The sequence below is a fragment of the Coturnix japonica genome, chromosome 3, assembly GCF_054131305.1.
Source record: "Coturnix japonica strain WE chromosome 3, WE-NBRP24, whole genome shotgun sequence".
NCBI lineage: Eukaryota > Metazoa > Chordata > Aves > Galliformes > Phasianidae > Coturnix > Coturnix japonica.
Window position 1 is genome coordinate 74,031,568 of NC_140665.1, and position 21,269 is coordinate 74,052,836.

Below are 21,269 nucleotides of genomic sequence, written 5' to 3' on the forward strand. Positions count from 1 at the left end.
AGAGTCTCATAACCATTGGAAATCTTTATCTTGAAGGATGCTTTAATGACCGGTCTTTTACATGAGCTTGTTTGCTTTAAAAATATATGCATCAGAAATATATATGAAGCACAGATTCACTGAGGTTGGAAGTGATCTTTTGATATCCTCACTTCCAAGCACTTGCTAAAGGAGAGTTAGCTAGAGCAGGTACCCTGGAAAAGTTACCTTTCAGATATTGTGAGGATGGAGTATCTGCAACCTTACTTGGCAACCGCAAATGTGTTCAGACACCTTCACTGTTGAGAGGGGAAAAATACCAAATGTTTAACTCTCTCTTCTTCACTTATTTCCTCCCAAAGTTATTTTAAAATGGTGATGAGTTTCCCCCTGAGATGTCTTGTCTGGGCTGAGCTGACCCAGCTCCCTTGGCCTTCCCTCATGGGAGAGGTGCTCCAGGCCATTCATCATTCTTATGGCCTTTCCTGTGCTGGGGAGCTTGAAATTAGATGCTGCATTCCAGATGTGACATTACCAGAGTTGAGTTGAGGGGAGGAATCTCCTCCCTCAGACGGCTACTGGTGCTTTTTCTAATGCAGATCTATGTCCACATTATTTAAGGGTTCTGCAGACTTGTCCTCCTTCACCAATGCAAAGTCATCTTGTTGCAGACTTTCTCACTGATCTCAAGGGCTTTGCAATTCGTAAAAACCAGCCTTATTAGTAAAAACTGAGGCAAAGGTGCTCAGTACCTCAGCCTTTCCTGTGTTTCCTTTGTCAGCAGCACTCCTGGTGATGTTCAGGCTGCTGCTGCTCTTACTGCTTGTTCCTCTCTCGGGATCTTGATATGAAGACCTCCTGGCCCACTTAGAATCATAGAATGTTCTGAATTAGAAGGAAGGGTCATTGAGTCCAACTCCTGGCTTTACACTGGACCATCCAAAATTCAAAATATTTGCTTCTCATCCTCTGCTCGATTAGTTTCCTGTTTATTGCAGTAGCTGCTGTTACACTTTTGTTTAATTAGGAGAACAGGGACCCAAAGACGCCATCTACATTCCCACAGCATATGGCTGTGACTGTACTTGTTGGAAGTTGCTCTAGATCTCTTCATTGTGGGTTAAGATGAGAGTTTATGAGTTACAGGACCTTTTTAAGTGTAGGTAGTAATACAATACACAAATTTTGACTTTCCTGTATTATGAGGTAGTAGTCTTTGCATAATCTGATTATCCCACCCACTGAGACAAGGAGCCCCTAAATATTCCATAAAAGTATATCTCAGTTATGTCTTTACCAGCACATTTTAATGTTTAAATGTCCATTTTATTTTGGAACAGCTCTCATTTAAGCCACTTAGCCAGAGTGCTGCCAAAGTCTGCATGTGAGATGTGCTTTGCTGTGATAAATAAGTACAATTTGCCTCAAAACCCATTTGTTTGGGTTTTTTTTGGTTTTTTTTTTGCTTAGGTTCTTTTTTGAGTATGATAGGTAACCTACTTTTGTGGGGATGAAAAATGATTTTCCTATTCCTTTGTGCCGTTGTAGGTCTTGTAAGCTGTTTCACAGTCGTTTGGAGTAGGTGGCATTATTAGGACGGGTATTAATTATTTGCAGGCTGCTGATGCATCACCTCTGCATGATCTGTATTTGTCTCTTGAATGTTCCTCATCTCTTGCTAATTGTAGGTGATCTTGAGGGGACTGGCTTCCACAGCTAAACAACTCCTGTAGCCTGCAGAATGGTTTTGAATTGTGCTCAAGAAGGCCATGAGACAGGTTACTCATCAACCACCCCAGATTTTTTTGCTATCCTGGGGTGGTTACATGCTGTTACTGCTGCTCGCTTACCTCAGAGGAATGAGCTTCCTGCATCCCCTCATCTTGACAGCACATAAATTCCTTTCCCCTCTGGTTCCTTGCTTGTTAAGCAAATAGTTTATTTTATTTCCGTTTTTAAAAGCCTCATTTTTAATGTTATTTTGCTGCCTCGGTATTTTTCCTCTATTTCATCCATTACTTTTTTAAAAAAGCAGATTTAATCTCTTCAGCAGATTTTGTGATTACCGTTACATCCGTCATCTGAAACTGAGTAGGGAAAGAGGTTGTGTTGTTATTATTTGTTTTTCTGGTTTTCAATTTTGCTTATCTTAAAAACAGTATCTCACTTTCCCTTTCTTTCTCTTCCTCTCTCTTTCCTGCACCTGCTGGCCCCCTGAAACTAGTAATGTGAGAGACCTCGTCTGAGACAGGATTAAGAGCCAGGAAATCCTGACTCTTCCCATGACTCATTGTGTGTGTCCTTGGGCAATCTGTTACTATTACAGACAAAAGCTGCATGCAGCACTTGGCTGAAAAATTAAAAGCACGGTGCGTGATCCAGGGAGATTATTTTCAAATTTTAATCAAAGCTCTGCAAAAGTAGATGGGAAAGAGAGGCTGTAAAAGATGATACCTGAGGAGTAGTTTATTTGTGAGCAGTGTAAATTGTCTATGAAAGGAAGCAGCTATTACTAACTGTAATTTTGTTCTTCATGAAGCTTTTGGTTCCATCACAATGCAAATATCAGTTGTGGCATATGATGAACACGCAGTCCTCTGTTTAAGAGCTGTTGCACTCCTTTTGGAATGAAGTACATAAGTAAGAATGATGAAGGAAAAGAGAGGCTACACAGAGGTGCTGATGAATTTGTACTCAACTTCAGAAATCCAACTCTGAGGTGGATTTCCCATCTTTGATTTAATACATGCATTTGGGTGTTGTTTTTTTTTTTTCTTTTTTTCCTTTTTTCTGTTTTTTACTTCCTGAACGGCATGAACTCCTTGCCAGTGGTTTCAAAAATTATAATTGATTGGTGCATGCATTAAAATTCTCTGATTCCGTCTCAATGGGTAGTAAGTGTGCAGAGTTACCTGATTCTATCTGATTTCTGTTAGTGTCAGAGACGCATAAGCCATTTGTGGATCTAGATTTGAGTCCCATAAGCATTTCACCTCATGAATAATCACCTCTCTTAGACAATTGAGTTAAATTGACCCTTTCAGAGTTGTTCCAATGTATACGCAGAATCAATGATACAGGACCAAGTTCAGCTTCTAAATGTTCCTGTTATTACTGATAAAGTCATTAGAATCTAATGGATGTGTGAATTTGTATCAGGTCAGTATTCTTTTCAAAGAGAGAATCCCTTACTGTCTGTCATTTAAAAACCAACCTTTATGTCTTGCTAATTTAATAGACTTGTTCTCTTGTGGGTGCCTACTGACAATAAATACTTAGAAGGGATGCATCTTAAGAAGACCAAAGAGAAAGATAATTGCATTAAACCTTCTAAAAATGCAGAAATCATTTAATACCAGAAACAGAAACATTTAGCATTCACTAATTGTGTTACTACATTCTTCAGTCAGTAGTTCCACAGGCTACAGGAAAACTTTTTAATGGTGAAAGACATGAGGGACCTCAGCATTGTTTGGACAACTGTTTAAAGCCCTTATGATACTCTCCTTCAAAGCTCAAGCTGGAGAGTCAACAGTGCTGTGAGTTCCTATAGCTTGCTATCCTAGTCTTATAAGACACAGTACTGGAGAATGGCAGTAAAGTAATAATAAACACCACACATCTTGCAAAACATTCCCCCATAATCCTTGCCTTTCAAAGTCATTAGTTTGTTTAGTTTTGCTGTTGTATGAAATTTTTAGAGCATATTAATGCAAATGTGTAACTTGCAGAATTCGAGTTTGTTGAAAGGTTTATTTTTAATTATCTTGCATTTTTGGTGAAAGAAAGTGACTAAAGATGGTGATGTATTTTATTATGAAACTTCAAGGTTAGTAACTTTTTGTTTTCCTGAGAAAAACATCTGCGTGTTTGTGGGTTTTTTGAGTTTGATTCACCACATGGGTAGTTTCAGCTTTTCTTCTGACTGCAGCTGGCAAAAGAATGTGCTTGATCCCTAGAAACAGATTTCATTCTGACCCAGTAATGGCTGTAGGGATCTTTGAGGTCAGGGATCCCCACTGTAGAAATGCCTGGAATAATTTAGCAGTCAAAATCTACTGGTGTTAAACTCCATTTTGAGGCTTTGAAAAAGTTTCATTTCCCACCCAGCATTAAATTAAATTAAACTTTCTTATTGATTATGTAGTCTTTTAACAAGCAGTCATGAGAATCTACAGAGAGGGAGACAAGCAGAAACTGAAGGACATCTCTGCTCAGACTGTCATGAAAGGAAGGAATCTGGCAAAGATGTTCTCCAAGATACCTCATTGTTATTAGTATTTTGTGATTGTGTTTGTACGTCCCGGTAAGTCACAACATACAAATGAATGCTACATTTAAATTATTTTCCTTTCATTTTCTTGGCAGGTGCTTTTATTGCCATCATATTGTCTTCTAAGCACCTGTTCCCTTTTTAATTCAGTCCTAATCTCTTGCCAAAATCTAAACTCTGGGGTAGGAATGCAGTAGTCCCAGTAAGCTATTAAAAATAAAAATAGTAGTTGATACTTTTATACCCCTTTATATGCACAAACTAATTAATTCTCATACCTCATGCAGGGAAGCATTTATTCTCTTTCCAATTTTAACTGCCAGGAAGAAAAAAGAATATAAGCAGCTACTTTCTGGAGCTTCCTGGAATGTTTTCAAAAGATAACCCAGCAAAGACACCTGTTCAAACTATCTAGTTTCAAAGTACGACTCAACAGTGTCACATTCTCCTTTAACCTTCTCTACTGCATTCTTTTGTTTTATTGTAGATCCACTGTTTGGACCGTATTTGTTCCGTGTAAATGTGAGCATACAACCAAATACCTCTCATTAAATACCTTTTTAATGCATCCATTCTGTGTCACGCTCTCTGCCTGCTTTCCGCATCATCTTAGTCCTTGAAATGATATTTCCAGCAGCATTTGGTTTTGGTCTGTGAAGAAATAGCTGTTCATGCAGGAGATAGCCCTGTTGGGCAATTTGGCAGTTGCTGTACATGTGTTAAGGTGTCCCGGAAGCTTCATCACTGCATCACAGAGTGCTGTGCTCATGTAGCCTTTGCTAGGGGAGACTCTTTAAAACTCTATTTAGGTCTGTGCACTGATTTCTTTGGCATCTAAATCTAAAACATTGCAGGAGATGAAGATAATAGACCTTTACTTAGCTTACAGGCTTTGGCAAATTTTCTTTGGGGATATAAATGAAACAGTTTGGAGACTAAAGCAGAGATAAAGTGTGATTTCTCTCACCAGGCCAGTCAGCAGGTAGAGTGTTAAGATGTGGTTGGCTTTGTTTCTTTGTTATCTCTTTACTTTTAAAGCACTTTGCCGCAATAGTTTTCATTAGACTTTTTCATGGCTGTTTAAAGATAGGGTAAGTGACCTCTGATGCTATTCCATAGTTTATTCTGTTAGGGGATTTTGTTGGGCTTTTTTCCTCTCTCCCTTTTCAAGAAACGATATGATCAAGACTGCATGTGCACTTGTCTCCTACTGTCATGTCTGAGCCACAGCACAAATTGGAGGTGAATCCTCACTAAAGATGTATTATGTTTAAGAGCCATTTGGATGTGGTGCATGATTTAGCAGAGGGATTTTAGAATTAGGGTACTATGGTTAGGCTGCAATTCGACTTGATGATCTTTGAGGTCTTTTCCAACCTATGATTCTGTGTGGGTTTAGAGGAAAGGAACTGATTGATGAAAGAAGAAAAATGTTAGATGTAGTGGTTAAAATAGGAAAAATGCGAGGAGAGTTAATGTCTGAGTTAATTTGGTGAATGTTTTGATAGTAGGGAATAATGTAGAAAGTGTAAGTTTATGGTGAAGAAAAAAATGGAATTAAAAAAAGACTATTTTTTTCTTTGATTTGGAAGACACAGAATGTGAAAGTCACTTTCCTGTTTTACTGAGTTTCATGGTATTTTGTGGCTAAAGGGGACGGGACAAGGAGAGGACAAGAGGAGACAAATGCTAACTGAGAATCCAGCCAAGCATATTACTGCGCAGTAATGAAATAAAACTAGTCTTTCTCCTTCACATTTGTGAGCACCTCCTTCTCTGAAAGGCATAATAGAGTTGGAATACAAAAGATAGAACACTGAAATTATGTTCAGAGGATACCACCAAAGGGCATCTAGTTCAGAGCAACAGCCATGCAGATGGCCAGAACATTGTCCATCTGGGTAAACAACCATCTAGTCAAAGTCATACATGAGCTCACACCTGGAAAGCTCCATACTCTGTCAGCTCACTTGAGAAAGGTGATTTGATGATACTGTGATTCAGATGTAAGGTTTTTGTGGCTGTTGTGTAGACCATTAAGGTAGTCACCCTCGCTTTTGGAGGAGCAAGTCACAATATCAAATTTTAAGTTATTGTGACTAAGGACATTGTTAAATCTTTTTACAGTTCACCACTATTGGGTTATATTTTACAGTTGTATTTCAAATGATGCTCACTTCGTTGGTTCTGTTTGGTCCCTCTGGATTTTGGTACCGCTTGTGGTTCTAGGTCATGAAAATAATTCCATGCATCTCTCTGTCTAGACCTTTCTTTTAAAAGATGTAATTGGACTACACTTTTTTAACATTCTTTTCCTCATTGCTTAAATACTGTAAGACCTGCAGTTTCTGGATACTGTAGCAGAAAGTACCTACTCATTTCCCTTTGTGGGAAAGATGCATCTATGCATTGGTATGGATGATAATGGTCGCTTTACACGGATTCTGAGGAATGTCTTATCTACAACAGTTACAACCATTTTGTGCAGAAAAGCATGTGCTACTGCTTGGATTGCCTACTTAGCTGAGGACTGATTTTCAGCATAGTAATTACAACAGTAAAAAATGAACATAATGTGTTGTTGACTAAGAAAATCCTAAATTCTGTGGGTTTTGTGTCCTAGTTGGGTTTGAATCAGTAACTGCAATGCAATATTAGTGTTAAGTTCCATCCTCTACTGCGGTTTGCATTCAGGAGAGGAACTATAATTAAGGCTAACAAAGGTAAATAATATTATTACTGTTTCTGCATCTGTACTACTTTTTGGTACCCAGCATTATTTATGTTTGCAACAGAAATAAAAGTAATACAAGCTACTGAAGAGGGCTTGGCAAAAGACAAAGCCATGAATTTTCAGATCTTCTCATATTGAGATGTAAAGAAAAAAAGAAGATGAAGAACATGGACCAGTTAATGCAGGAATGCACTAAAAATATTTTATTTTCATGCAGAGAACTACTTGATCTACAAGAAATAAAGATTGTCTTCATATACGCTAAAATATACAGAGATTTATTTTCTGGTCTTTTTCTTTTCAGCTGCTTATAGATTTTCCTCTTAAGATTGCCCTCCCTTGGGCAAGTTTCAACGTGCAACTGTCAACATCACAGGAATCTCTTGTGTTTTTTTCCTCATTTATCTCTGTCACAAATCAAGTTGTTGTTCATATAAGAAATTAATACTTTTAGGAGGTATTCGGTGAAAGTGTGCTTGCTTATATTGTAAATCTTGAAGGGGCATTACGAGATTGAGAAACCATATTTAAAAAATAAATCCTCACTTTGGTTACAATTAATTCCATGAAAAATTGAATTTAATGAATCTAATTCCCTTTCTGTGTGGTTGTTCTGATTGTCATTTAGCTTTTTTTCCATTTTAGACAGAAGAAGCAAGTGATTTCTCAAGGTGACATTCTCCTAATAAGTTTATTTCTGCAGTAGAGACTCACACTATGAGCTTTTCATACCATACAGGAGTTGAGTTGCCCTTCTCAGCAGTACTGAGAAATTTGTCTTTTCAGATTATAGGTATACTTAAGTAATAAGCAGAATACAGAACACCAAGATGCACTTCTGTGCTTTGTGGTTAACTGAACACTGGCACAGGTTGTCCAGAGGCTGTGTAGTGTCCCCTTTAGAGCTCTTCAGGAGCCTCCTGCATGTGGACCTGGGCATCCAATTCTGGGTGACCTTGCTTGAAGGGCAGAGGTTGGGCCAGGTAGACCTAGAGGTCTCTGCCCACTTCAGCCAACCTGGGATTCTGTGAAGTCAAGTTTTCCCTAGCTTTTGTTGCTACCATTGTTTCTTTGTATTTCTATTGTGCACTGTCAAGAAGTATGTTAACCGTAAGAGCTTAGAGCTGCTTGAAACAGCTTTTGCTACCTTAAAAAGTTATCAGATATATGCTGAAGGAATAGGACTAGTAATAGAACTACAGGAAATGGCTTCAGGTTGTGCCAGGGAAGGTTCAAGCTGGATATTAGGAAAAATTTCTTCTTGGAAAGAGTGATGAGGCACTGGAACAGGCTGCCCAGGGAGGTGGTGGAACCATTCCAGGACGTGCTCAAAAAACAGGCGGATGTTGTGCTAAGGGACATGATTTAGTGAGGAAATACTGGTGGTTGGTGGGTGGCTGGACTAGGTAATCTTGGAGGTCTTTTCCAACCTTGGTGATTCTATGAAAGCCTAGAACTCCTGTGGAGTAAAAGAGATGAGAATCCTTCTCAAAGTGTCCTTCACGCCCAAATCTGGGCCCCATAGATGTCAGTGGGTCAGACTGGAAAACTGTGTTTCCACGTTTCCCTACAACTCAATTTGCAGGATTCAGACTTGCTAGGATAACAGTCTCACAACCTCTGCTTCTTTTGGCCCTATTACCATGACTACAGAGTTCTGTGCAGCACAGTGCTGCTATGTTTTGGCTGCAAGAGCATTCTGGCTATATTTTATGTGGTGTCAGTCTCCAGTACAGTTCTGGCATAATATCAAGTCATGAGGACTTTTATACTGTCACTAGATTTTACAGCTTATTTGATGAGATATTTGAAACACAATTTGTCCAACTGTATCTGTTCAATCAATCTGTAATATTTTTTCATGGCCTTCTACAGAAAGTCATATCCTTCTATTGACACTTTCATTTGAAATTGTTTGTTTTCATTGTAAAGTATTCAAGAATTACCAACTTACTGGTGCAGGTTCTGCTGCTTTGAGATCAGACTGGTTCTTTAGATTGCTAAGTCAGAAATGCCAGGGCAGCGGAGATCTATAAAACATTTCATGCTCAGATGTGTGCTCAAAACCACACATTTCATTACGTGGCATTTAAAGGCATTTCTCTATGTAAGGGGACCTGAAACTATCATTTTGAGAGGTTGTAGTAAGTGGATAAGTGGCTGTGGAGGAGATTCAGAGTAGACATCTCTACATACACAACATGGGTGGCATAAAAAAAAAGAGAATGAAACATCAGTGTTATTGAGGGCAACTTGCTAAATAGACTATAGATGGACAGCTTGCAGTCTATTAGAGGCCATCTTGAAGTAACTAAGCCCTGCGCTGTCAAGGTAGTGGTATCTCTGGCTTATCTGCTTTAGTGTACTTGCAGTAGTCATTGTCTGTAGCTGCTAATTCTCAAGGTGCTGGTAACAGCCATCAGACACAGCAGCTTCTGTTGGTGTTGCAGATAAGCACTGTTGTGCCTCAGAGAAAGCAGTGTTGACTGCTTCTGTCTCTTGGACAGCATGGGAACACCAAATTCATTTTGAGTTGAGTTTACCAGAAACCAGATGTTCATATTGCTGTGGCCAGGGCATGGTGTGGATGCTTTAATCCTCCCACTCTTTGATCTATCTTTTACAGCACTGAGATGAATCAGGCAGAATAATGGCTTTTTCTACACGTTTATGCATGTTATTGTTGTGGCTGTACAGGTGTGTTATTAAATACAGGGGTTTTGTAAGACATGTAGTTGTACTTAGGAATGTATTTATTTCACTCCTTTTGATTGTTGTTTCAATGTAGGCGTGTATTCTATGTACAGGGCATCTTGATTGTAACTGTAATTGCAGCCACCCAAGCAGTTCCATTAGCTGTAATAATTGAGGCTTAAACCATAGCATTTAGCGCTAGCTTTTGTAGCAGTACAAATCTGTCTGTGAATTAGGCTTTGGTCTGAGGCTTTGAGTGTGTTATCTTCCAAATCCAGCTGCACCTGTGGAAGAAAATGCTATTCTCAGCTTTTCACTGTTGTTCCAAATAGAGCTTAGTCTCTCTCCTGCGGTCTGCCAGCGGAATTGTCTCTGTGGGCTCTCCCTTTCTTGTTTCTAGGATAAATCACTGAGGTTAGCATAGACAAGAGTTTAGCTTACCAGTCCGATTTTACCAAACACTGAATAGAAAGTTTGAAAAGACATTCTGTAGGGAGAGAGGAACTGCAGCAGAGAGATACAGAACCCGTGAAGTTAATTGCTTTCACCAGTGCGTCTGGATCTAGGAACGGAGATCTGCCCACTTCCTCTCAGGAAGGATTTTCGGTTCCTGTGCATACGTGAATGGCATTACCTATTACCTTCTCAATTTTGAGTGGTAATGAATACAGCATTTGATGTTGATTACAGGCCATAGCTTCATTGGCACTTAATCACAATTTTCTCTACAGTTATTCAGTCACACTTGATTTCATGCTAGCACCTGTGCAGAACCAGAGCATGGGAGTTTATGTCCAGATTATCTGCCTGCTGTTGTTAAGATTTAAGGGAGCTCTATATGCTTTCTTCTAAAACAAACTGCTGTGTTATGAACTGTGTGTGGTAGTGTTTAAAAATGAGTTTAAAATGTTCAAAAGAAACAATTAACATAAAAATATGTTTTATACATTTCATTCTCAGACTGGGGCCTCGTGGTAGCCTTTTATTCTTTGATGTGCAGCAGAAAAGCAAAAACAGAACAGTCATATTTCAGGAAGGGTTCATAGGTGTAGCATATGTAACTACTTTCTTCTCACTGTTTTCTTTTATAATTATGTAGGAGTAGACAGAAGTACAAGGGCTGTTCTAAAAGTAATGTCTCCTATTTTATTATGTTGTCCCACAGTGTCAGAGATTGATGTTGATGGGATGGCAGCAGAGCCTGAACCTTTCCACCAGTTTTCTGTTCCATGTTGTTGCTGTGTGACAGATGGCAGCAGTGGGGCAGTCTGACACAATGCAGTCTGACATGGAAGGGTGGGTGAAGCAAAGGTGTGGCATTGAATTCCTCTATGCAGAAAAAAAACATGGCACCCATTGATATTCGGTGACGCTTGTGTAATGTTTGTGGAGATGAAAGTTCAAATGTGAGCACAGTGAGGTAGCGGGTGATTTGTTTCAGCAGTAGCAACACTGGGTCACCTCTACTGGTGCAGATAGTTACAAGTGTGGCATTGCAGACTCTTATTCATTGCTGGTGAAAATGCATGGTTGAAGGAGGTAATTACGTTGAAAAACAGTGCTTTATAGCTGAGAGTTTGTTCAATAGTGTTATTGTGATTTTTGTATCTATTGTAGTTTCCCGTGGCAATAAATAGGAGGCATTTATTTTGGAGTGACATACGTATAGTTCCCTCTCTTATACTGAAAAGAAATCCTGTCGTGTGTATCTTATACCTGTCTTTGTTTAATTATTGGAGGAGACACAGGTGTTAGAAATTCTGTGTCCTTAACTTTGAGGCATACAAAGGGATCTTTTTCTTTTTTATGCACAGCTCACTTGGTTTCATTCCTCCATAGGGAATACAAACAAGAACAGTTTTAAACTTGGTTGAGATTGAACTACTTTTCCTTTTCTCAGCTGAGAAAATAACTTTCTTCTGTTGCTGCATATCCTCTGCCTATTGTCAGCTCCACAAAACAGATTGTATGCACTGGATCTGCAGATTGCATTTCTTGAAAATTTATTGTTTCTCTGCCTCTAGTCACGCTTCTGCTTCTCTTACACCAGTCATCTGCTTTGCCCATTTGCCCAGTGTTACCATTTTGGGTAGAGCAGATTTCTTTCCAGCAGCTTCCACCATCTGGAACTGTCCTTTTTTATCTCTCTAGCTCATCATGACTCCAGAGTTTTTCAAATATTTTGTAAAGTTATAACTTTTTTTCTTTTACCTGGTACTCCTCGTGGTATGATTCTGTGACTGAGTGTCCTATTCAGTACTGAATGTCTTCACCCCACTGTTGTTTTCTGTGAGGTATTTATCATATGAAGTCAGGAAAATGATGAAATGCTTCATGAAATTAAATATTATGAGAGAGATTCAGAACAACTGAAACCTTTTATTCTGAACTAAGTGATACACCTCAATTTGTAGATTGGGTAGCTGTTGGGTACGTGATTTTTCTTCTAGGGTGCAGTGGTAGCAGTGAAATACTGCATTTGTGAACTTCCCTAAAAGACTTTAAGCAGGCTGGTAGTTGCTCATTTGGCAAAGCAAATATCCTGCTAAGTGAAGAGCAGGGGGAGAAGCACTCCCTCCCACTTGGCCAACTCATAGGTTCATAATTTTGAAAACAATGTACAGTTCCAGACTGCATTATCTAGAACTTACAGCAATCCAAGTGTATCTGGATACAATAAAGGGAGTCATTTTACATGCTTCATATTGAACTTTGGTTATGGAGGAACTTTGTAAGTTATTTACCTTGAGTAGTTATTGTCCTTGAACATTTTCATGTATCACAGGTGTTTTTTAAAGAGCTTGTTATTTCCATGTATTAGCCCATTTTTTGTCAACTCTGTCAACTTCACAAATGAACTGATATGCTTTGTTTTATCCACATTGATATTAAATGTAAATGCGAACACTGAAAAATGATTCCTTTTGACATTTTTCATTTTACTAGGGAGTAGGAGAATCTAGAGGTTCAGAAAAACATTTTGTTGCAAATAATATTCTCAGGGGAATGAATAAGTGCATTTCATACATTATAAAATATACCAAGTAGTCAAATTAAATAAATATATCCATTCTAATGATACCTCAGAAACATGTACAAAAAAAGCCTGTAGTCTTGGGCTTGAAAAAAGGAAATGCTTAATATCTTAACACAACACACCCATTTGCTCACTCTTTGCTCACTCGGCTCTTCCTGGCCAAGCGCTGGGCCTGCCCCAGGCATGCTTCTATCACTCAGCAACAACCAAAGCATCATTGTGCGATTGATGTTGTTTCAAGTAAAATGAGGATGTTTTGGTTTTTTTTTTTTTTGCAATGCAAGAGAAATTTTTGGCCCTGTCAAACTCAGTGTGAGTTTTGCCTATGACTCAATTTGGGCAAGAATTTCCTTCCTAGTTGGTGTTACTTACAACTTCTCCGCCTAGATAAGAATTTACATTCAATTGTACATCTGTCTCTATTCATCTGAGCGACAAGATCATGAGAAAGGTGATAGGGACATTGGTGGTTCTTAGGATTTGTGTCTTTGAGGTTGGGAATCTTTGCCTAGTAGATGATAAATTACCATACAGGATGAGCAGTTTCAAGCTTTTACAACAACCTGTGGCTGAGCTATCAGAAATGTTTGTGCTGGAGCAGCTTCCTGTTGAAAGTGCTGATTAAACTCAATGAAAACATGCAATCAGGATGTGTCAAAGTGATGCTGAGTTTCCCAGGAAAATCTCAGACTTCCGCTCTGATCAGCTGACTGCATACTGGCCAGCTTTACCTCCAGGCATTTCTGGAAATGTATGTTGTACAGGAAAATCGTTTTCTCTGAATTTTGTTCCACTTTGGAAGAACAGAGTGATTCAGAAATATGGAAGCTTTTGTGGCTCTCTGTTGTCCTGTCTCTGTAAATAAGCCCTTCTATGTGGTAATGCTGCAGCTTTCTCAAAGGGTACTGCTAGGATTGTTGGAGTAGAAAAAGTTATTCAGGAAGTGTTGTGATTTGAGTTTTACTGTTTTAGCCAAGAATTTCTGTTGCCATATCCCATTAGCACCTTGTAGTGATGTTATTTTAAATGTGAATCCTTTGTATGAATGATTTTCTGAGAATCCTCTTAGATATGTTCAAACTTGGCTTAATTTTTTACATCCTTTATAGCAGACATACAGCTCTCCATTAAACAATCTTTGGCCATAGGATAATTTTGTTGGGTTTTTTTTTTAATTTTATTTACCCTCTGTTCTAAATGCTTGGTGATATTTTATGCTTTAATTTGGGTCCTTCTGGCTGATCATGCTTCCTGTATTGCTTGCTCACAGTGTCAAGTAGACCAGTTATTAGCTGTCAGTTCAGAAAATCCAAAGTGATAACTAATTTCTTCACTTAATTAATTGAGTGCAGTTGAAAAGCTCTTGGAAGAAAAAAGAAGTGTCTCTATTCTTCTGTGTCATTGTGGTTTTCAGGAGTCACTTGTGTAACATATGGTCTTTTTTGTTGTGTCCTCACATGGTGATATCTGCCCCATCTTTTTTTCAGTCCTTGTGATCTGCAAGATGTGGTGCTTGTTCCCACTTCAATATCCAAAACAATCTCCTTGTCAGATAAGAATCCTGACATATGATTGTGTCTCCAGTCAGTTAACTACTTTCTAAGTTAGTATCTTTGGAGAGATAAATGTTAGGCAAAAATGTGGTGGAAAAGTAACTGATTTCTAATATAGCATCTTTTCTCTCATCACACTAGAGGGTTTGCTTTTACCTGAAAAGATTATTATAATATGCAATTTCAATTAAACATGTTAACCCGCAGTGTTGAGACTAACCACAGTTCTGTTTTTGCTTCCTTTTACAGGTTGCCTTTCTGAAGATGTGAAGAACTAGGATACCTATATGGAAAACTCTTCAAATTCCCTTCCATCAGACATATACATAAACCTTCTAATGGCATGACACCCATAAGAAAATCTCCTGGCAATACCAAGCAGAATGAACTGTAGCATGCATTATTCTTTCTGTCTGGAAGAGATTCAAAGCCAAAGATGGAGTTAGCTTTTACATCCAGTACACTCTTAGGTGTTACTGTAAGAGTGACACCTCACATCAAGCTGGGCTGAGTTATGAGTAGTCAAGACTACCTTTATCAGACAGTACTGGTAGTCCTAAATAAACTGGCAGCAAAGAGAGGATCTAAAATATTTAATGTAATGGATGCTGAAGTGTGTTCTGTCCTTTCTTTGCTCTAGGAAAGTTAGAAGGCCAACTTTAAAATACAAAATCTAGTTTTTGTCTAACTTGTATGTTTATCATGTTTATTATTTCTGCATTAATCGTAGAATCACAAGGTTGGAAAGGACCTACAAGATCATCTAGTCCAACCGTCCTCCCGTGACCCATCCTACCACAAGCCACTAAACTATATCTCATGGCTCCTCATCCAGATGTCAAATGTTTACTTTTTTTCTTGTGAGTGAAGAAAAACCCTATTCATGTTACTATGCCCTATGTAATATTTTGTGAAACTGATAATGTTTTGAAGAATCAAGGTTTTATAGTTGTTTGGAATAATTATTCCTTCAGCTTCAAAAAGGATATCTACATGTGGGCTGGCTTTGCAGAAACTGCCAGAAATGAAAGATTATTGTAGCGAGGTGGCATCCTGCTTCATTTGCTACTGTGGCTATACAGAGTAAATCTGACATTAGTATTGTATTTGGTTGCAGAATGAGGTACGTAGACACTTCATCAGGAGTATTTGGGGACAAGGAAAAACCTTCTGGAGATGAAGTACTAGAAACATGCATCAACCCCATCCTGCCATGCTCCTGCTGTGGCAGTGCTGCTGCTGACTCAGGAAGCAAATCCTGAAGGAGCACCAAGCCCAGCATGTACACTGATAACTCTGAGACTTTTAGGAGCTTGCCTCCTGCTGGCATATATTTAAAGCTTCCCCCCTTTTTTTTTTTTCCTCACCCTGTGCATTGGTGTACAGGGTATGAGTGGGATGGAGTTAACAACCTTTGTAGCGGCCATGCTGTGGGTTGGATTTGTGGCTCCAACAGTGCAGATAACGCACCGCTGTTCTGGTTGCTGCTGAGGAGAGCTTGCACAGCGCCAAGGCTGGGTCTTTTTATTTCCCTCTCCGCCCACACCTTTCCCTCAGTGAACAGACTGCTGTTGAGCAGGAAGCTGGGAGAGAACACAGCAGGGACAGGTGGTCTCAGCTGGCCATAGGGTTTCGGTACATATGTAGCTTGCTTGCCTTTAAAGCATGTAAGCAAACACCATGCAGATGGGAAACTGCTCCAGACAGGAGCTGGCAGTCCGCTATTTTGTTTTTTGTTTGTTTTTTTAAAGAAAATATTTGATCCTACTTATTGCTTCCTCTGTTTCCCCATTGTTTTGTATCAATTACACTGCTTTTTTTTTTTCTTGGCAGAGTATCTTTATTTCGCTTTCTGTAGTGTCAAGTACAGCCTCAGTCTTAAAGCCATAATAATAAATCAACTATGATGTTAAGAAGTACCCACTCACATTAATGGAGATAGATGTGCCTTCTCTACTAATGTGCAGTTTCCAAACAGTGTAAGGCAACAAGAAGCTATTTAAAATGTCAGCTTTAATTCTTACATGCTATCAAGTTATAAAGATTGCTATTGGTGTGGTGCAGAAAATAACTCCTATGTGTCAGACAAGGGGTGTTCTCCATTAGCACCAATAGACAACAGTCTTTTTCCTGTCATTAACAGGTTACCTTCTTTAAACAAGCTTGACCATTATAATGAACTGGTATAGCTAAGCTGTCATACCAGATTGAGTCCCTGTGTGATTATTTTATCTCAGAAATTAGGGTGACTTTCTAGTTTAGTTTAAATCATTTCCAGTGTGGTCTAGGATACACTGAATAACATTGACGAGAGGATTGACACAGGGAGCTTTGCTGGTCTTACGCTGTGAGCTGAAGGACAAGTTTTGCCTTGTCTGTTTCGCCTTCTTTCGAAATGGACTGAATTGCCTCATGGCAGATGCCAAGGATCTTTTAGCAGTTTTCACAGGATTTTGCTGGTCCATGTGCTAACCTCTCATTAGCAACGCTGTGTCTTCCAGTATCTTACTGTGACAGGCAAGTGTGATATTTCTCTTATTGCAGACAGCAGTTGCTGTGTTCAGATCTCGTGGTGCTGTAGTTTAGGAAAGTTAGGTGGCATTCTTTTAATCATAACCATGAGGATTTTCCTAACTGCAAATCATGTCCAATGGCTCTTGCTTTGTCCCCATCCAGTTGTCTTAGACATGGATTGCACTGGTCATTGTATTACATCCTCAGTAATAGATGTTCCTTCTATCTTACTGTATTCAGTTCTTGTATAAATACCTATCTATTACTCACTGTAAACATTAGAAAACTATTTTAAAATATAAAATGTAATTTTAACTTGTGTGCTTTTTAATCATTTCTTCAAGGATAAGAAGAATTTTATTACGTGTTGTCTTTTGTGATGACAGAGCAGGCTGTGGATGAGTTCTGTGTTTTGTTAGTGACAACTCCAATGGCTAGGGGGTTGGAAAAGGGACTCTACACCTTAATTATTAACATGCATTAATTACACCCTTATTGGCTGGCTTTTGCTAGCATGCATTTTCTTACTGGTCTGCCTGTATCATTGAGGGCTGGGAGGGTCCTGGTTCTCCTGTCAGTGACATTGTGAAAAAGACCCTGTGGACATAAGTTAGACCCATTTGAGACAACTGGTAAATAAGATACATCTGCCATTCCTGTCAGGGTTTCATCAGCCAGCAATAATACAGCATGTGCAGTAGGGAGACAAAGGGTCTTTTGTTCAGTTTTCACTGTCACTTCCACTTTGAAATAGAGTTGGGTTGGTGTGTATCCAGAAGTGGGGCCAGATATGTCTGAGGAAGTCCTGGGATGTGTCTGAACAGACACGGAGTTAGTTGTTGTCATCATGGGAAGGCGCAATCCATGTGGAAATGGAATGGAACGACTCTCTGTAGAAGAACGGAGAAAGGACCTGTTGGAGCGCATACAGAAGAAGACCACAAAAGTAATCCAAGGGATGAAATGCCTACAAGAACAGGCTGAGCAAGCTGGGGCTGGTCAGCCTGGAGAAGAGAAGGCATCGGTAAGAGGTCATCCTTTCAGTATCTAAAGTGGCAGGGGGGGCTATGAAAAGGAAGGGGACAGACACTTCAGCAGGATCTGCTGGGAGAAGATAAAGGGAAATAGTTTCAAACTAAAATAGGGGGGATTTAGACTGGATATAAAATATATTTTTTGTTACAGTAATGATAGTGAAACTCTGGCATAGGTTGCCCAGTGATGTGGTGAATGCCCTGTCCCTGCAGACACTCAAGATCAGGCTGGATGGGACTCTAAGCAACCTAGCTTAGGACCTAGCTATAGGCATCCCTCTTTGTTGCAAGGGAGTTGGATGGATGACCTTTACGGGGTTCTTACAACTCGAACAATTTTATGAATTTAGCTAGTGCTCTACCAGCTCTCCACATTACATTCCCAGACTTGTTGGGTTATTGAGTGTATTCATGATGTAGCGGCTCTACTCTCAGTTTCTTCGTAAATTTTGCCAGAAGTTTCTGTCTGTGCCTAATAAGTTGTGATTTTGAATCTGCGATGATCCAATTGTGTAGTTAGTGTTGTTTGTTTTCTCAGATTACCAGACTTGCTCTTTACGGGGCTTTGGTTTACATGGATCTGTTAGGAGGGTAAAAGCAGTCCTTTGTTTGAGCTCTGAAAGAAAATGAAGGTAAGGAATGATTTACAGCTTGTACTTCCCTGCCAAAAAGGAAAAAAGGGTTTTGTAAAACTGCTGGAACAAATATTCTCAAACACGTGACCCAAAATGACAATATACTAAATTAAGAGCACCTTTTAAATTGGTGGCTATTGAGAAGAACAGGTGAGCTGTTGTTTTAATTGATTCAGGGTAGTTTTAAAGGTCATATTTTGCAGTTGAGATGAACAAACACAGCTCAACTGTTGCAGATTATCTTGAGTATGTGAAGAGCACTGTGTTCCCATCCACAAGGACAGCTGGGACGGGTCTAGTAGGTTGGTGCTAGGTAAGCAAACAAAGCATGAGGAAGCACAGCATGGCAGAGGGCTCTGAAAGATGTGTTAGGATAAGAGATTAACAGCAGGCCTGAAGGGAATTATTTCCTGTCTTGAAAGATGCTTTTATGTTGCTGCAAGCAGGTAAAGAAACATCGTGGTGGTTGGGGATTTTGGAATCAGCATTGTAGTTTATAAACTGAACATTTCCCCACCTGTTCTGTTTGTTTTTTTTAATGACCACACAATCAAAATATTTTTTCATAGAATAACACTGGTACATTTTACATTTTTTCTTGCTATCTCTGGATTTGGTGCGGTGTGAAATCCAATCTGCAACCTCATCGTCTAGATTTTGACACTTGCTCTACAAGTTGCCATTTGCACTTGAGCATATTAGCTTTCATTTAATATAGAAGATTTTTCTTTAAAGTAGAAACCAATGGAAATTTGTTGTTGTAGTTACCAGAATAATACTAATAAGAAAGACCTTACACAGGCTATTTACTGTGCAGATTTTTGTCTCTTGGTGTTCAAAGGAGGGCAACAAAGCTGGTGAGGGCCATATGAGGAGAGGCTGAAGGAGCTGGGAATGTTCACCCTGGAAAAGAGGAGGCTCAGGGGAGACCTCATTGCTCTCTACAACTTCCTGAAGGGAGGCTGTAGTGAGATGGGGGTCAGCCTCTTCTCTCATGTCATTAGTGATAGGACTAGAGGGAATGGTTTCAAGCTGCAGCAGAGGAGATTCAGGCTGGACATTAGGAAATATTACTTCTCAGAAAGGGTGATCAGGCACTGGAATGCACTGCCCAGGGAGATGGTGGAGTCACCAACCCTGGGGGTGTTCAAGGAACGACTGGATGTTGTGTTGAGAGACATGGTTCAGTGGGAGCTATTAGTAATAGGTGAATAGTTGGACTGGATGATCTTTTAGGTCTTTTCCAACCTTGGTGATTCTGTGATTCTGTGTACTAGACATATATTCCGTAATTAGTATTAATCATTTTTACTTGACCCATAGAACATCGTTTTAAAGCATCTTCTAAAGAAATGGAATTCAGAACCTGCAAGACTTCTATCCCTTGAAGCCAGACAGTCTCCTGTTACTGCTGGCACTCTTCCATAGGGTTACGAGTACAAGACATCTACTTTCATATCCTGATCCCACATAAATTCAATTGGTTTAATTCTTTTATTTTTTGGTTCTGCTACACTTACTGGAAACCTGATCCAGAGCCTCACTTATCTGATAGAAATCAGATTTCTGGTGTATCTCTGGTTAACTCTGGTGAACTCAGAGTTCATTTTACTAATGGCTTCCTTCGCTTAAATAGATACTGTGTTTTACCAGATTCTGCCTATTCTGGTTTGAAGTAATCTTTCCTTGTGAAGGCATGAACAAACCGTCCCAGGTGGGGGTCTTAGCAGGGTGACATCTACTCCATAATTCCTTTGAGAGCACTTTGCATTATATATTAGAGCTTCTGTTTTTTTCCACCTTTCCATCACACTGTTGGTTCATAGCAAACACTACAGCTCTACTCCACTTCTGTTGCCAACTGTGGTGACCTAAGGAATGCCATTATTCTCTGGCAGAAAATCCAATTACTTCCAGAGCAAAGAGTCATGCACATATGATGTTTGATCCTTTCTCAAGTTGTCCTGATCCTCATCTTTATTAATGATGTTTCTGACCGCTGCATCAGCAAATGTTCTTAAAACATTTCTAGTGGACCGTGTCACCACCATGGTCACCGTGAAAATGTTTAATAAGCTTGGTTCATAGAAAAACCTACAATGCCCTCTAGCCTGTTAATTCTCTTTTTGGTTCCCACTGAGAGATTTGCCTTGGGGCTACCATTCAGACCTCAGCAGGAATCAGGATCTCAATGCCACTGTCTCAAGCCCTGTGCTGGTCTTTGTCTATCATGAGGAAAAAGCCTTTCAGCTATCATTGACAACCACTAGGGGTTCCAGACCATAAATGTGAAGTAAATGCTTTAGTAAATTAGTCCCCCATCTGAGGAAGATATTATGTATAATATGTATTACATATTTTTATTTGTAGGTAAAAATATTATGTTCTTATTTAGTTCTCCGTCGCTGATCCATTGGATATCTGGACTACTTTTTTAACAGTCCGTAGACAGAGAATTCTGGAATCTTGTGTTAATTTTAATGTTTGGTACAAAGAGAATGTCATTCCCATTATCAAATATTATTGCAAAAACCTAATGTTAAATTTCCTCTCTCCTGAAATGAATATGATAATAAATCTGATGTTTGATACAAACTCTGTTGGTGAACCGATATCAACGTATAATAGTGAGAGAAAGACATTGGTCAAATTCCAGTAGTCATTCATGGAAAACATCACTGTTCTGGAAGAGCTAGATACTTGATATTTTTGCCTTAATAGCTTTGTAGCTATCAAGAATCTGGCAGATAGAATATAAGACAGGACTTGGGTTCCTCCTGACAGTCTATAAACTTTAAGGGTGTGGTTCACCCTTT

At 39.2% G+C, this 21,269-nt stretch overlaps 1 protein-coding gene across 3 annotated transcripts in view; it reads left to right on the forward strand.

Annotated features, from left to right (window-relative positions):
* Nucleotides 1–17,099, forward strand: part of UBE3D (ubiquitin protein ligase E3D) — a 71,695-nt gene extending 54,596 nt beyond the window's left edge. For all 3 annotated transcript variants that reach the window (XR_014944184.1, XM_085541946.1, XM_015859013.3), the window contains one exon: nucleotides 14,520–17,099. Coding sequence is in view for 2 of the 3 variants with exons in the window: in XM_085541946.1 (XP_085398072.1) it covers nucleotides 14,520–14,540 (21 nt within the window). In the remaining variant the exon portion in view is untranslated. The remainder of the gene's footprint in view (nucleotides 1–14,519) is intronic.
* The last annotated feature ends 4,170 nt before the right edge of the window (nucleotides 17,100–21,269 follow it).